This window comes from Syngnathus acus, chromosome 8 (assembly GCF_901709675.1).
Source record: "Syngnathus acus chromosome 8, fSynAcu1.2, whole genome shotgun sequence".
Taxonomy (NCBI): domain Eukaryota; kingdom Metazoa; phylum Chordata; class Actinopteri; order Syngnathiformes; family Syngnathidae; genus Syngnathus; species Syngnathus acus.
The window spans coordinates 7,794,245-7,809,012 of record NC_051093.1 but is presented as its reverse complement, the minus strand read 5'-3'; the positions used below and the strand labels follow the sequence as shown (position 1 = coordinate 7,809,012).

General features: G+C 40.5%; 3 protein-coding genes across 7 annotated transcripts; all 3 read right to left on the bottom strand.

Annotated features, from left to right (window-relative positions):
• Positions 1–607: 607 nt before the first annotated feature.
• Positions 608–4,548, bottom strand: zgc:171844 (uncharacterized protein LOC100151763 homolog). Of its 2 annotated transcripts, none has more exons than XM_037257405.1 (6): positions 4,369–4,548; positions 2,427–2,541; positions 2,018–2,091; positions 1,255–1,369; positions 1,121–1,191; positions 608–1,034 (listed from the first exon to the last, which is right to left on the bottom strand). In XM_037257405.1, exons 1-6 carry the CDS (start codon positions 4,391–4,393, stop codon positions 916–918), a joined length of 519 nt encoding a protein of 172 aa, XP_037113300.1. In that variant the 5' UTR covers positions 4,394–4,548; the 3' UTR covers positions 608–915. The 2 variants fall into 2 exon arrangements, with proteins under 2 accessions (XP_037113300.1, XP_037113299.1); XM_037257404.1 differs by having other exon boundaries at positions 2,427–2,544; positions 4,369–4,547.
• Positions 4,549–5,177: 629 nt separating this feature from the next.
• mfsd6l (major facilitator superfamily domain containing 6-like) lies at positions 5,178–8,716 on the bottom strand. 3 transcript variants are annotated; one of them, XM_037256343.1, is made up of 2 exons: positions 8,563–8,716; positions 5,178–7,820 (listed from the first exon to the last, which is right to left on the bottom strand). In XM_037256343.1, the coding sequence occupies exon 2, from the start codon at positions 7,785–7,787 to the stop codon at positions 6,135–6,137; it is 1,653 nt and encodes a 550-aa protein (XP_037112238.1). In that variant the 5' UTR covers positions 7,788–7,820; positions 8,563–8,716; the 3' UTR covers positions 5,178–6,134. The 3 variants fall into 3 exon arrangements, with proteins under 3 accessions (XP_037112238.1, XP_037112237.1, XP_037112239.1); XM_037256342.1 differs by lacking the exon at positions 8,563–8,716 and adding an exon at positions 8,172–8,492; XM_037256344.1 differs by lacking the exon at positions 8,563–8,716 and adding an exon at positions 8,304–8,483.
• A 151-nt stretch (positions 8,717–8,867) lies between these two features.
• Positions 8,868–14,764, bottom strand: LOC119125652 (phosphoinositide 3-kinase regulatory subunit 5-like). 2 transcript variants are annotated; one of them, XM_037256336.1, is made up of 18 exons: positions 13,908–14,764; positions 13,654–13,764; positions 12,862–12,962; positions 12,714–12,782; positions 12,498–12,636; positions 12,298–12,367; positions 12,040–12,217; positions 11,806–11,974; positions 11,347–11,415; positions 10,564–11,270; positions 10,367–10,489; positions 10,165–10,296; positions 10,002–10,095; positions 9,853–9,929; positions 9,691–9,784; positions 9,524–9,606; positions 9,324–9,442; positions 8,868–9,068 (listed from the first exon to the last, which is right to left on the bottom strand). In XM_037256336.1, the coding sequence occupies exons 2-18, from the start codon at positions 13,751–13,753 to the stop codon at positions 8,924–8,926; spliced, it is 2,469 nt and encodes an 822-aa protein (XP_037112231.1). In that variant the 5' UTR covers positions 13,754–13,764; positions 13,908–14,764; the 3' UTR covers positions 8,868–8,923. The 2 variants fall into 2 exon arrangements, with proteins under 2 accessions (XP_037112231.1, XP_037112232.1); XM_037256337.1 differs by having other exon boundaries at positions 10,567–11,270.
• Between the last annotated feature and the right edge of the window lie 4 nt (positions 14,765–14,768).

Below are 14,768 nucleotides of genomic sequence, written 5' to 3'. Positions count from 1 at the left end.
TACATGATTGGTAGGACTTTTTGTGATTTGTCGCCTTCAAAACTAAAGGATTCATCACTCTACAATTGATTGATTGATTGATTGATATCTTTATTTCGAACATCCAAAACAAAAAAGAAAAACAAAAAAAACAAAAAACAAAACAAATAACACTCTAAAGTGCCACATAAGTCCATACAACAAAAAAATAAACCAACAAATAGAAAAAAATACATTAAATAAATTAATTAATTAATAATAATAATACATAAGTAAATAAAAAAATAAAGGATGCTCGAAAAGGAGTAGGAGGAAGCATAGCTTTTTAGATCAAAAAAGCTGTTAAGGAAAAATAGTGAATTGTCACATTTTCCAGGGACTCTTTTACGTCTCAGCAAGACAAGCCGCTTTTCCCGCTAACATCCAATTAGAGTGGGTTGACGTGTCTATATATTCACACTATGCAGCCCACTAATTAGTCTTCAGATTAAATACAGTGGGGACTGCTGGCTGTGCACGGCTCTGTTCATCCGCAACCGCATGTGATGGCCTTCAAATGCCTGCCAAGGATTGAAGTCGGATAACCAGAAGAAGTGGCCAGAAAAAAAAAAAAAAAAAACCACATTGGTTCATAGTTTGTTGCCATGTGAACAATGCTGAACTGTTTTTATTTCGGTCACAGGATAAAATGAAAAGAATGTTTACCAAGTAATTTCACATTAAGACCACCCACTGTATGAGTCATCTATGACTGTGTGTTTGCACCTACTTGAGGAGTGAGAACATCTTCTCACTATGTGGTGAACACTGACAATACTCAAAAGCAGATGCAATAGCATGCTTGTGATGAAACATTCATATATTTATGCCAAATAAGTCATGATTTCAATTTAATACAACATTGTCCAAAGATTTGCAAGCATGCACACAAATGTGTTACATGATGGAGCATGTGATGCCGCAGCAGTCTTTCAGTAGCGTTAGTCCAGTGTTTGTGATGAAAGATGTTGGTGGGTGAGAAGATTTGGGCACCATCTTCTGGTCTTGCAGAGAAGCTAATTTGAAAGGGAGGCATGGTTGTAAAAAATTGCCATTTAGTTCAAGATGATATATTTGAGATGTTTGTGAATGAGATGCTCACCTTTTCTCCCCGAAATATTTTGAAATTTGGGCTGTAAGAACGCCGCCATTTCTATGTCTTCTTCTCTTTCTCTGTGAAGAAAATTTGTTTTTGATCCTTGAAGCGGAAAGATGATGTAACAATTTGATATCAACCTGAGCCGCTCGAATTCCACATCATCTACAAGGAAGTCTCTGGTCTCCACCAACTTGCTGATCTGCTGCAGAAGATCCTCCTCCCTTGTCCGATTCTCCTTGGACTTGTCTTGGTCTGTTTAGCAGTCACACACAGATAACGCAAATCTCATAGACTCATTTTCAAGTTGATGCTGACATTTAAGAACATCACATGACCCATTTTCCATTTTGATTTATTTTATATTTATTTAAATATTCTGCAAAGGTTATTGGAATAGAATGTTTTCTATCTGTTAGTACACCAAAACGAATTAAATAGCAAATATAAGCTTTTTGCTTTTAATAAATAATTTTCATAAATTAATTTTAATTAAATATTTTTTTTTCCTTCCAGTTAACAGTGTGTGTCATTTTAAGATGCTGATTGGCTGAAGCTGCCAAAAATATACAGCCACGTTTTTTTGTTTTTTTAATTATTGAGGATGATGATGAATACATTCAAGTTCACATTTCAGTTTACATTGTTGTTCTTTTTTTTTTTTCTTTCTCACTTTAAACACTACTATGGTCTGTACTGATCTTTTTAGTTGCCACAGCAACCTTTCCTCATAGCTCTAGAAGTCATACAAACTTAATAGGGGTGGAAATCGTCATCCAGCATTGCATTCAAAAACGAAGATTAATTGGCCTTGAAAATTCACCTATCGCCATTTTGTTTTCATCCTAATATATACGTAATCATTTTTATCACAACACCTGCAGCTGCTGTTTTTGAATGTACCTGGGATGGAAACCAGTTTTTGCAGCTCTCGCTTCAGCCTTGTAATTTCATTACACAACTGGATGTCATCCATCCTGTATAGAGAAAAAAAACATTCCATTATAAGATGTGACCTTCTAAATTATTATTATGTGGTCTAGCCTTGTTCAGGATATTTCCTACAGCATTGCAATTCTGTAAATAACAGAGCAGGGTCTTGGCAGAAAGTTGGTGAAATCATTAAAAGTAAAGCTGAAAAGCGGAACAAAAAAAAGTTTGTGCTCTGGGTTAGATAGTGTGGGCTGTCCACACACTTTTCACATCATTACATGGTTCTCCTGAGGGACTGTTTCAGATATCTCAAGCCTGCTCGTTCACCAATAAACCATATTGTTTATTGATAAAAATAAAATAAGATAATACATCTTACATGTATCTCAGCTCTGATTCTCTTCGCACGAGGACGTTTCGTAGTCCCTCGATTTTGAGCAGCTCCCCTTCGATGTCCTCGAGTGTGACCGATGAATCGGCCATGGAGATGACATCTTCTGAAGAGTAACAAGACTATATTTCTTAGATTCATATTTTGTATGATGTCGAAAAATCACACACACAAAAAACAATGCGAGTAGGTTTTGTTACCATGACAATCAGGGGTGGAAAAAATGAGAGAATAACTATTTCTCTATTTGGTGGCACTTTAGAGATATGTTTTGCTAAAAGGTCTCAAGTGCTTGAGTCATGGTAGCCTATAAGTACCCAGGGCAACAGCATGACAAAAAAAAAAAAAAAGAGGCTTCACAAAGTAATATTAAACTTAACCTCAAGGAGGGGACCGCAAAATATCATCCTTCTGACCACAAATGGCCCCCGGGCTGCAAGTTTGACACCACTGGTGTGTGGCTATCAAATAATGGGCAAGTTGTATTTAAAATAACATAAGTGAAGAACAGCTTGCCCACACACATTTTCAGAAATATGCAAATAAGCTTTACTTGGTTGTTTCTTTTAATATTAAACAGGGTGAGCTGGCACTCCTGAGACCCAACTATTTGAATACTGGCCATTAAAAATTCATTTTTCTACAATACGTCCAATTTAAAGAAATAAATGAACTGTAATCATGTTTGTAATGAAACGCTGCAGGCTCCACTAATTGCACTCTGGCTGCAAGCTGCTGTTACGTCAATTAGCTTGTTGTAGCATGAAAATTGCCAGCCCTACTAAACAACAACAGCTTAGTTGCAAGGCACAATTTTATGGATAATTTTAGAGAAGCCTTTTCAATGAGCCTAAATTTTTAATAGCTTTTTTTTTATTGGCTCTAATATTGTCCATATTGAGAGTATGGGTTGATTCTGATAAATGAAAGAATATGATAGAATATTTCAAATATAATAGACAAATTTTATGCACGGATCCTCCAGGTTACAGTTCATATGTTAATTGAAGCCATAATTTCGGTGACACTGATTAACTGCAATAGCACCCCCCCCCCCCACCTCTTGCACCCCCACCCCCCCTACAACATGCCTCCTCTCCTGCTCACCAGTAGCGATGAGTCACCCAGTAGAGCTGAGATTTACTTTTAATTACCTGTGCTTGGCTGAAAAGACATTCACACTCTCAGGCAGTGAGTCACGGTTGATGCCACAGCTATACAACCCACCAGGACATTCTGCAATTTAATTCATTCAATGGACAAAAACATTCAATGACCAGTTTGGGAATTGGACTAGTAAAGTCATGTGGAATTGCTCCTTCTGGTTCTATCATTTTTCTCTAATGATTGACCAATTTATAACTTTGTCCTGGTGTTGCGGAGCCTGTCACTTTTAATCATTTTCATCTGTCAAATGCATGTGGATTATCTGGATGGAAAATGTCACCTTGCATGCAGGTGTTATTATTATAATGAATAGATATAAGTGGATTTATGCAAAACAACTGATAGTGGACAACGAATGGAATCTAGTAAAGGTCTTTGGTTGTTTAAAAAAAATATCTAACTGGCTATGCCACACAATAAGTGTCAACACCAAATCATTGGACTGTATTGCATATTCAGTCAAAATATAAATAGTCAATAATTCCTACAATATGGTCACAAAATAAACAAATCATAATTATTAATATGCAATGTGGTATACAAAACAAATAACATGAGGACTTTTGAAGCTGATGCTTGATTTTTTTTTCCGGCTCGAAAAAGTCAGAATAAAACAATTTTCTAAATGGGCACGAAAAGACTTTTAAGAACCTGTATGAGTTGTGATGTGGATCATGTTTAAAAATGTCTTGTTTTGACCACAACACATAGAACGAGCATTAAAAAAAAAAAATCTCTTTTTTTCAAAGAAGCAGAAGCTCACCAGATTTCTCATTTGCTTCATCCATTTGTGCCTGGTCCAAAAGTCGTCTCGTTCAGAAGATGTCTGTTATTCCATGTTCCTCCTCAACAGTCCTATGAGGCACTGCTGTTTCACCAGAGGGAACACAGAGAGAGCTGCGCGTGGATGCTGAACCTCCTAACACTGACGGATCTGACAGGACCACTCAGCAACGCCCCCTAATGACACATACATGTAATGACAGGCCACCAGTAGGATAAGTATAGCAGCTACAAATGAATTAAAACTATTATATGACTTGAACAGGATAATTCAGTGATTAAATAATCAAAAAGCCTAAATTATCCAGAGGTGGCACTGAGATCTTCAGTGGGGACAGAATCTGTCTATAAAACTTTTTTTTTTTAAAAATACAGTGAATTAATCTGCCCTGATGTCTCTCTAGCACATCAGGTTTTAATTATAACAATATAGATTGAGTAATATTTATGAACTAAGGGCTGGATTTAGAAAAATTAAATATCTCAAAAAACAAATGCATTAGAAAAACGTAAATATAGACAATAAATAAAATAAATCCAAGTGGCGTACTGGAAGCAGAACAGCCGAGTTAAGAGCATATAAATTTAGGAATACATTATTCCAGTTCATGGAAAAAATATAATTTCAGTTTTTAAAAGGAGATGAGTACTTCTGATATTTAGAAAAGGCCTCTTCTAAATAATAGTGTGCAAACAGGGGCCTTGGTGAATGTGATCAACATTTAAACATTCACTGTGCCATTTCACGTTGGCGAGGAGAAAAAAAAAAAAAAAAAAAAAAGACAAGAATGGTGAGACACCTGCTGTTTTAATAGTCAACTGAGCTCTAACCACAAAGGCATTAGCTGGATGGGGGCGGCTCTCTCATCAGAATTACCTGATTGAGTTCCGCTGGTAAACAACATAATATGGATGAGTTGATTTCACAAATTAGGCTCTTGAGGGGGGGGTTGGCCATATGTTCAGTCAAAGCTGTATGCATCTATTGATATCCTTGGAGAGTTCATTTGTAGCAAAGAAAAGATTTGAATTTGAATAAAGCAATTTACTGTTCAACACAAATACTGTACATATCGAGAAAAGTCACCTCATTCCAACATTAGCAGGAATTAAACAGATTAGGTGCCAAGTGGGTGTGACAGGAGAGGATAGCACAGAAGCCGAACCTCGCCTTGTGCACACGTCTTGTATTTGCATTTTTATGGAGCGGATTTGCTATTGAGCCTTCCTCGCCTCTCGTACAGTCCTGCGAGATGTTTGCTGAAAGATGAGCGGCTTGTGTAAATGTATAACAACAGTTTATGCCTCCACTCCATAAAATAACAAAAGCAAGGGAGGAAAAAAGACTGATCTTAGATCTAAGTGGAATATTTTTTAGGGTGATCCCGAAATAAAGATATATAAATATTCCTGGCTTTGGTATTCACATATTCACCTATTTAGCAGATTTTTTTTTTGTAAGCTATTTTATGTTAGTCACTGAAAAGCTGTTTGGCCAACGCAATAAAAAAGTATTAGTGTTAAAGAAATATGTTGAGAAGTTACATTTAGACACAAATAAAGGTTTTCTGTGATCCACAGTGGAATTTGGGAACTTTGACAATTTAGAGTAAAATATACCTGATAAATTCCATTATTTATTTATAATTATTTCTTATGTCCATATCGGGCAACATTGTCCTGCATTATTCATTTTTTGTTGAAACTTCACACTTGAGTGTTTGCTTTATTTTCTCACGGTTGAGATTAGGGCTTCAGTGTCTTTCCATAATTACGGTTCTTGCTACCGTCATCTTCCATAGCTTTATCCAGCCAGTCTCTTTCTTCCTCTGACTCCGAGTCACTCGCCTCGATGGCATCTGCTGCCAGAAGACGAGAATAATTGATCCTGTACTGGCGGGGGGCGTTCCACTGGAGCAGAGGCAAGCAAACGCACCACAGTATCAGAACCACGGCCGCCCCTCTGAAGAGCCAGTCCAGTCCACACCAGCGTACGACGAACCCTCCTGCAAAACTTCCTAATGCACTCCCAAAATCTAAAGACAAGACATTGTAGAGTCTCTTTATGCTACGCTCCGTTCCCGGCGTGGCGATATCATCGCTGTGGACTTTGACGGCCCACCAGAAGGCTCCGCAGCTAAAACAGCTGAAAAGCTGAGCAGGTAGCACAGCCCAAGGTCCCCACAGGAATGAATAATACAAACATTGTAATCCAAGAGCGGCCGCACCTAGCGCCAGAACTCTCCCTGAGCCGAGCAGTCGAGTCAGTCGGGCAGCCAGGAGAGGGAAGGCGGCCTGTGAGAGTAACGCGAGGCTGAGAGACACCCCCATGTGCAGCTCGGTGCTGTGGTGATCTCGCATCTGCCATAAAAGGAAGTTGTCCACATTTGATCGGGTCGCCCCCATTAACAGGGCGGTGACGGCACAGAGCACGGCACGCTGGGAGCCGCGAACCAGCTGGATGGCTTTGAGGGGTCGGTTGACTTTGCTTTGCTGCTTGTTCAGGTAAAGAGGGAGGAACGCCGCGATGGGTAAGGCCAGCGCCGACACACCGGCGTAGCAGAAAAAGTGCACGGCGGTTCTGGACGTGCCACCGAGGATTGAACAGTTTAACCGGCTGACGAGGAATCCCGCTCCTCCGACCCCGGACGCGGCTCCGAGTAAAGGCCACACACCGGTGCTGCTGTAACGATCGGAAGCGTCGGCGAAATCCAGATAATCGTGCAAGCTGTCGTCCGCTGTCCACTCCAGAGGAGCCGCCATCAGCTCCCATATGGACACTGTGATAAGTACCAGGAAGAACAGTTGGTGTTGAACATCCATCACCTTCAGGCTGGATAGAAAATCTAATTGACCTTCCTCTGCCTCCCGTTTGTGTTTCTTCTTCCTCACTAAGTTTTTGTTCTTTGGTTCCTCTGTATTGTTTGTTCTTCCCACAGGAAGCTGTGAAGTTCTGTCTTCTGCAACATCTGTTTTGTTTGCAGGAAATGGGATTGTTAACCAGGAGGCCGGATCCGTGCTGACTTTGAGCTGAGGCTCTCTGGGGGATGGAGTGCTTCTCAGATTTGAGTCATTACAGATGTTATGAGTTTGCAAATCAGCAGGTGGAAAAAGAAGCAGGACTAGCGCCACCGCGGCTGAACACACCACTGAGCCGTGAATCACCGCTCGCCTCTTGTTGTACATCTTGGCGAGCAGGCTGGAGAGAGGCTGCCACAGCAGTGATATGATGTGCTTGGTGCCCATGATGATGCCGACCATCTCAGGAGCGAGGCCCAGGTCTCTGAAGTACAGTGTGAGGAAGGGGAGCAGGCAGGATTTGGCGCAGGAATATAGGAAGTGAAAGGCTCGGGCCAGAGCGAGGGTCCGCTTGACATTGATCTGCTTGGTCTTCCTCATGGTGGACTTCCTGATTGGCTTCACATGAAGAAACTAGGAAAACAAGAGCAGGAAAAAAGTTCCATTTAAAAGTCACATTTGGATTTACAAGTGTATAATGTTTCATTGTTATTTTTTTCAATGACACCTTACAGGTAATGAAAAGCCCAAATTCATCATTTGAGAAAAGAAAAACAATCGGAATAATTCTAAATACAAATATTAGGTATGAACGTCTAAAAAATATTTTCCTACATGTTTAATCTGAACTGTTTTAGTTTTTAAATTTGAATTGAAATACTAATATAGTCTCATTAATACACATTTCGCATATTTTTACTCTAAATAAAGATATTAAAAGAGAGAAACAATGCAACCAGCTGCCAGGTATTTCTAAAACTATACCTCAAACTTCGAAGCTTACTGCAACCACAAATCTAAAGTTGAATGAATACTTCTCCGATGGTGTCAATCAAAACTGATCATTATAATCCTCGTAAAGCAACGTTTTACTCAATTTCTTGTACAAACTTGTACCTGGTGAAGTGTCCGCCGAGTATGCGTGCAAAACGCATATCACACAAACGCTTATGATATAAAAGGATCGGGTGGGAAAAAAAAACAATCGGCTTAATGCAATTTTTCTTTTTAGCGTTTTCTAAAGCAATAAGGAACTTGTCCGTCACGAACACCTGTCAGGCTGGATGCACCGGTTCGCTCATCGAGACGTGGAATACGTCCACGTCACATTACTCCCACTGCTTCCACATTATAAAATAAAACATTAAAGAAGTACCTTTTTTTATTTCTTCTCTGTCACGGTGCTTAAATTGTCGCATTGTGCATTTTCCATCACGAAGTACAGCTTTTTAGATGACTATTTATCTCGACCTGTTTGCAGATTCTTTCAACTTGTTCGAATGCGTTTACTGTACACCTGGACAATAGTTTAGAAGACTACAGCGACCCCTTCAGGCGAGGATGCCGAAGTAAAATTGGTTGTTTCATTATGGCATCCAAATGTTACCTGTCACAATGCCTTAAAAAAATACATACTGGTACATTTACATGTACAAACACACCATTAGTGAATAATCTCAATTTAATTGAAAAACAAGTTTATTGTTAGTTAATTTCACGGACAATCCGAGGTGTTTTCAGGCATGCGAGGCAGAGAAAGAGATGAAGGGAAGGCAAAGCATGGAGCAGTAAGATGGATGCAGAGGCTGGACCTGGCCTGGTGAGGGTTTGTACTTCCAGTCTGAACTGCTTCCCGGTTTACAGCACAAAGACACTTCAAGCCTAAGGACACAGACACTCATTTGTTGTCATGGAAAGAAGCCTCGAATGGCCTCAAGAGTGCGGAGAGAAGGGCACATCCTGGTGCGGTCACCTCCCAATTGCATTTCTCGAGGAAAAATCAAATTTGATACACATAATACTATTTTTCATACTTCACCCATTAAAATAGAGTAATTGTTACTTGAAAAGTACTATAGTGACCTCCCGCTAATTGCACAATCGCGAAAATTCCCATTATGGTTTCTAATTTCCTACCTGCTGACACTTTGCAAGAACTTCCTCTCGTCTTGATCTAGACACACAGCAAAGGTTGTCCCACCTTTCTTGCAAGTGACCTCAATTCTGTTGACGTTCACCTCGGATTTAGAGGAATGCTACCAGAGGGATGTGGGGAAGTAATAAATTCAGACGAGTTTTTTGCAATACAAATAAATAAAAATAAAAATAATGTTCACCTGGCTGTTGTTCTTTTTAGACTTGGGACAGTTTTTCTTTGTGACTTCCGTCACGGAGAGCAACAAGCTTTCACTTCTAGACTCTTTAGAGACAGGATTCAAATTCACTTAAATATGTTACAACGTTCAAACTGTTTTTTTTTTGGTAAAGATTAAATGTGGCACACCGAAATGTTCAGGTTTGCTGGAGGCTTTTTGAATATTTATAGATGTGCAAAGCATTTCTGCTTGGATCCATTGACCCCTTCCACTGCAGGCCACCTGCAAACACAAATTATTTGAAAAGTAAAGCGGCTCAATTGTATCAAATCACAATTCCATTTTAGCACCTTATTATAGGCAACACTGAGTGTTAAAGGGACAGCCTCGCTCTCTTCATCAATTCCAAACCTCTTACTGGCAGCACCTGCGAGATGAACAACATGAATACCTGTCAAGTGTTCCAACGTCTGCTTCTGGATGTCACCGTGTGACTCACCCATGGTCTTCACTGCTCTGGTTGCAGCCATATGTCCAAGCTCAACAGAATGAATAAATACTTCACTTCTCTCCTCTCCGCCGGCCAGGGTCATCTGTGCAGACAAAAAGAAATGAAGAAGAAACAAAAAGAACTAGCAAAATGTGTGACATTTTCTACCAACCTCAGCCTGGTAGAGCTGCACCAGGACAGGTTGGTCCGCATGTCTACAGTAGTAAAGAACCAAATCAGCCATCAAGGGAAGATGCTCCTCACCGCCATTGTTCTCCAGGACACCTTCTTCCTTCCAAGCAGGCTGCACCACAGGAATCCCCAAATCAGACTTAAAATATTGCATCTCGCCTGTTACAATTATAATTATAAACCTGACAAAGGACTTCCGAGGAGAGACTGAGCAGACTGTGGACGCTTCGATCATACCAGGGATCCATCATTCCCAACAACTGGGCTAAATCTGTGGTGCTGCCATCTTGGGAAATACCATTAGTCTGCCGACAAGATTTAACGAGCATTAATATCATCAGATACCGAATGTCGGTGATAAGGAGTAAGAAGATCTCACCACAGAGGGAACTTTACTTTCTCTGTGTTTTCTCGTAAATGTCCTTTTTGAGGGAACAAAGTAAAATTGCAATTTGCACATTGTGGTGAGTCGGGGACATTTGGCTTCTTTTTGCTGGAGGTCGCTGTAAGCCCTCGCCAGTCGTCCGGCTTCTCTGTCCCGACCGAATACGAGTACTCGCACTAGAGTAACCGCCTGTGCCGTGTCGGTTTCGTTGCTACTCAGGATTGGCCTCCTAAGGATACAGAGATGTTTTTGCGGGGAGAGAGGATCTTCGCCGCTTAGAGGGCAGGACACAGAAAATGTATGGAGAAGTTGATCCTGGTTACATCGAGATTGCTTGAGGTGTGACCCAAGATTACGTGGGTTCTTGAAAAACAAGGAGAAGTGCTCCATCCCTAAGAGGCTTTTGGATTTCTTCTTGGGCTTCTTCATACACTTTGATGGACTTTTTTGTCCCTCAGTTGTGTCCTCATGTCGTATGACATCACTGAAGTCACTTTCCACAAACGCTGAGTTTGTGGACACAGAGCAGTTAGAGGCGAAGGAGTCACTCAAAGAGGACGATGGTTGGTTCTCCAAGCTATGATGAGCTTTCAGGATGTCTTCTTCTTTCATATCAACATCATTACAATCATCCTCATCATCAAGACACACCAGAGGAGAATCCTGGCAACATTCTCTCATGAGAATATTATTGAGAAAATCTGGAATATGAGGAGAAGAAGTTACAGGAGTTAATAAGTATGATTCTGGTAAGTCAACATGGTGGTGTTCAGTCACCAAAGTTGTCGTTTTCCCAGTAGCTGGTGTAACATTTAGGAAAAGGCAGCGTGAACGTCTCAGCAAACCCTGAGGAGATAGAAAGATAACATTTTGAGAGACATGATTTACTTTTTGCAGGCCACATAAAATGATGCGACGGGCCGGATCTGGCCCTCAAACCTTAAGTTTGACACCAGTGCTGTAAAAATATATTTTACACTTTATAGTTTATTCTATACAGATTTTTCTTAGTTATTCCTGGGTATGGCGCTCAGATTCTCCCCATTGCATAGCCATTACCTTAAATAATTAAAATGCTTCATTTGGACGGGCACAATGGTTTGTAATATGGACAACAGTGGTTGTGTCATTGCCATGGCAACCCTGATTCACCTACTTCAGTGGTCAATAGACAGCGTATTGGGAACCTGTACATTTGTGCTTGGGCTCACGATTCTGCTTCTAGAAAGTACTTACCAGTATCCAAGTAATCATCTCCAGCTCCGGGGATAAGGTTTTGTCTGAGCCGATCGAGAGTCTCTACAAGATTTTCCCTGGCAGTGCTGAGGTCTGCTGTGGAGGCTGCTGTGTCCATACAGCAACTTACAGTGTCCAGTAGCTGCTCCAGCTCAACAGTCTGTTTTTTCTATACCAATATTGGGAGGTTTGAAAAAATACCACACTCAAAGATAACGAGAAGCTTGTTGCTACCTGCAAAGCATCACGGAGTCCCTGCAGGTGGACTTTGGTACCGAGAGCAGCCTGGAAGCTGTGCAGAATGAGGGTGATGGTGATGTCTCGTTTGGACTGATGGCTTACACTCAGTTGCTTGGAGACCGATTGGACCTCAGGGGGGATATCCTCATCTGGACTCACTAAAAGCACGATCCTATACATACAGTACATCCCAGAAAACAATTAGCTCTCTAATGATGCATATTCGGTCTTCATGTGTCTGGTTAAACTTACATCGTTTTTGAGTGTCGGTTCTCGGTGGAAATGCCATGCTCTGTTTTCACCAATCTTTGAAATGATATGCCTGACACAAAAGTAAATTGATTGTATCTCTGCAAAATGTATCAACAGCATGCATTCCTCACGAGTGCCCTCTAGCGGTCAAAAGACACCTCTACAATTATTATGTTTCAAATCATTTTGCCTGACTTTACCGGGTGCTCTGAGCTCGTTATATATTACATTCAGCAAGTGTTGACAGGCCGTGCAGTAAGGATCTGGCCAGGATAGGAAATTGTGAAAGAGAAGGTAAGCTTCCCACAATACATCACAATCTGGGTGCAGGTAAGGAGTCTGTGGGATAAGGAGAAATCACAAAGATATGAAATTGTGTTAAAACTCCAGAAATTGTTTGGATGGCAAGTACTCACTTTTAAAAGCGTTGATGAAAATAGGAGCGTAAGAGGCACCACCAGTTCGTACTTACATTGTACAAGTACCTGCGACAGTTAAAAACACTGTCATTCCTTCTATTGCGCTTGCCAATGTGGAAAATTGTGTTGCTGCTTGAATTTTTACCTCCTTTGTTTTCTTGACAATTGTCTGCAGAAGAAAGGGGAAGTTGAGGGGATCTCTCATTGCCAGTTCCTCCAAACACCAGCGATTCATGCACAGCCCAGCTGATCAGACAGACGAAAACACGCAAGAGACTTACTATTTCTCTTTTTGGGTTTCAATATGAGTTTTTTGTGCATCCTTATTTCTTTGCGTCCTATTGGTACAGCTTATGCATCAGAATTAAACACCTGTTCATTGAAATTAAGTAAGACGGTAGCCGGAAAAGACTTTTGTATATGGCTTGAATAACTAATTTGGACTAGAATGCCACCAAAGAAAGGTAATAGTTTTTTTTTCTTGTCCAAAGGGAAGCCAACCTCCAATTTATTTTTGGAATAATATGTTCTGTACAGCCCAACTGGTTTAAACACAATGTTCTGATTAATGTTTGGTTCGTGGAATATAAATTAAACAAGCAAAATCCTATTATTTTTATCCAACTCAAGGGGCGGCCATTTTGTCACTTGCTGTCGACTGAAAATAACCTCACAGTTGACAACCAATCACAGCTCGCCAGTTTTCTGAAGCTGAGCTGTGATTGGTTGTGACCTGGTGATGTCATTTTCAGTCGACAGCTCGTGGCAAAATGGCCGCCCTCTGAGATGTCCAAAATAGGGGAATTTTGCTGCTTAACTCATATTCCACAAACCAGAATTCCGTGTTTAGATTAGCTGGGGGCGCATACAACATATTATTGTATGACAAATGTATGTTATTGATTGATGCAATCCAGGTTTTGCAGTTGGTTCTTACCGTTCCAGAGTTGCTTGTCAAAGGTGTTGAATTCAAGGTCACAGAGGCAACGTTCAAGGACATGCTGCAGACGATCTTCCGTGCATGAGTTTTGCTCCATTGTCGCATTCACTGCAACCACAGAGAGAAAGAAAAAAAAGAAGCAGCCTATTATGGTATAAACAAAACTCTCAAATTTATCTTCTTGTTATTATAGTTAATATCTCCCATCCACTACTTTTATCCGAGCCCTTTAGTGATTATAAAAGACTCACAGATGCAGAGCAACAAATGTCCAGTGTATACAATGCAGCCTCCCACTTCCTACTCACACAATTGACTCTCATGCAGCCTGAGCAAGTGGGCTGGCGAAGAACAAAAGCCACAACTTCTTCATTTTCATTCAGAAATTCACCACCCGACTGTCAACTCTATCTTCAAAACAGCAACGGAAATGAGTCTTCAAATACGACTTCTTACTTGATACCAATTTGACAGAAAATTGTAATAAAACAAAGCAACGATGAGAAAGGAACTGGAAATGGAATTGCCATGAGATTCCACAGTGTGACCTTTCAAACGTGGGCACTCGTACGGATGTTACATTATTGTCTCCGTGTGCCAGCTGGGCTTTGGTGTCACTTGACTAGTGATGAATGGCTCAACAAACAAAGACACTATAAGGTCTGCAAACAAAATGGTAACACACATGGCCTGACCTGTACCCATCAAAACAGGAAAAAGCCTCCTGCGAGGCAGCAAACTGTGCAATGAGCTATTATAGTGATATTTTAAATCCTTTCTTTTAGATATAAGACAAATGCAGCCTTGCCGAGAAAGACAAATCATTTGAGACAGGGTTTAAAATTCTTTGTAGTCCATATACAGCATAACTTGATGCCAGTAAAATTAATATAAATCACATGTGTAATGGGCAATTGGTAAACAAAGGCAAGAAATAAACAAGAATTTGGAATAGAAAATACAGGAATACATTTCTTTAAAAAAAAAAAAGTAGTACATTAACTTGACCAGAAGATGACGCTGTCCCCCACCAATGATTCGCCGAGGTTAGGCCCTCTCCTCTTTGGAAGGGTGAGAGGACCCCTTTTTCTGCAGCCCACCACAGATAGAAT

Excerpts from the sequence above, each read along its gene's own strand:
- mfsd6l (XM_037256343.1), bottom strand. The coding sequence starts at position 7,787 with ATGAGGAAGACCAAGCAGATCAATGTCAAGCGGACCCTCGCTCTGGCC.
- zgc:171844 (XM_037257404.1), bottom strand. The coding sequence starts at position 4,393 with ATGGATGAAGCAAATGAGAAATCTG. Across the intron at positions 2,092-2,426 it reads GAATCAGAGCTGAGATACAT|GATGGATGACATCCAGTTGT; the intron begins GTAAGATGTATT and ends TTCTCTATACAG. Across the intron at positions 1,370-2,017 it reads AAAACTGGTTTCCATCCCAG|ACCAAGACAAGTCCAAGGAG; the intron begins GTACATTCAAAA and ends ACTGCTAAACAG.
- LOC119125652 (XM_037256336.1), bottom strand. The coding sequence starts at position 13,753 with ATGGAGCAAAACTCATGCACGGAAGATCGTCTGCAGCATGTCCTTGAA. Across the intron at positions 11,271-11,346 it reads CTGGGAAAACGACAACTTTG|ATTTTCTCAATAATATTCTC; the intron begins GTGACTGAACAC and ends CTCATATTCCAG. Across the intron at positions 10,490-10,563 it reads AAAGTAAAGTTCCCTCTGTG|ACTAATGGTATTTCCCAAGA; the intron begins GTGAGATCTTCT and ends TCTTGTCGGCAG.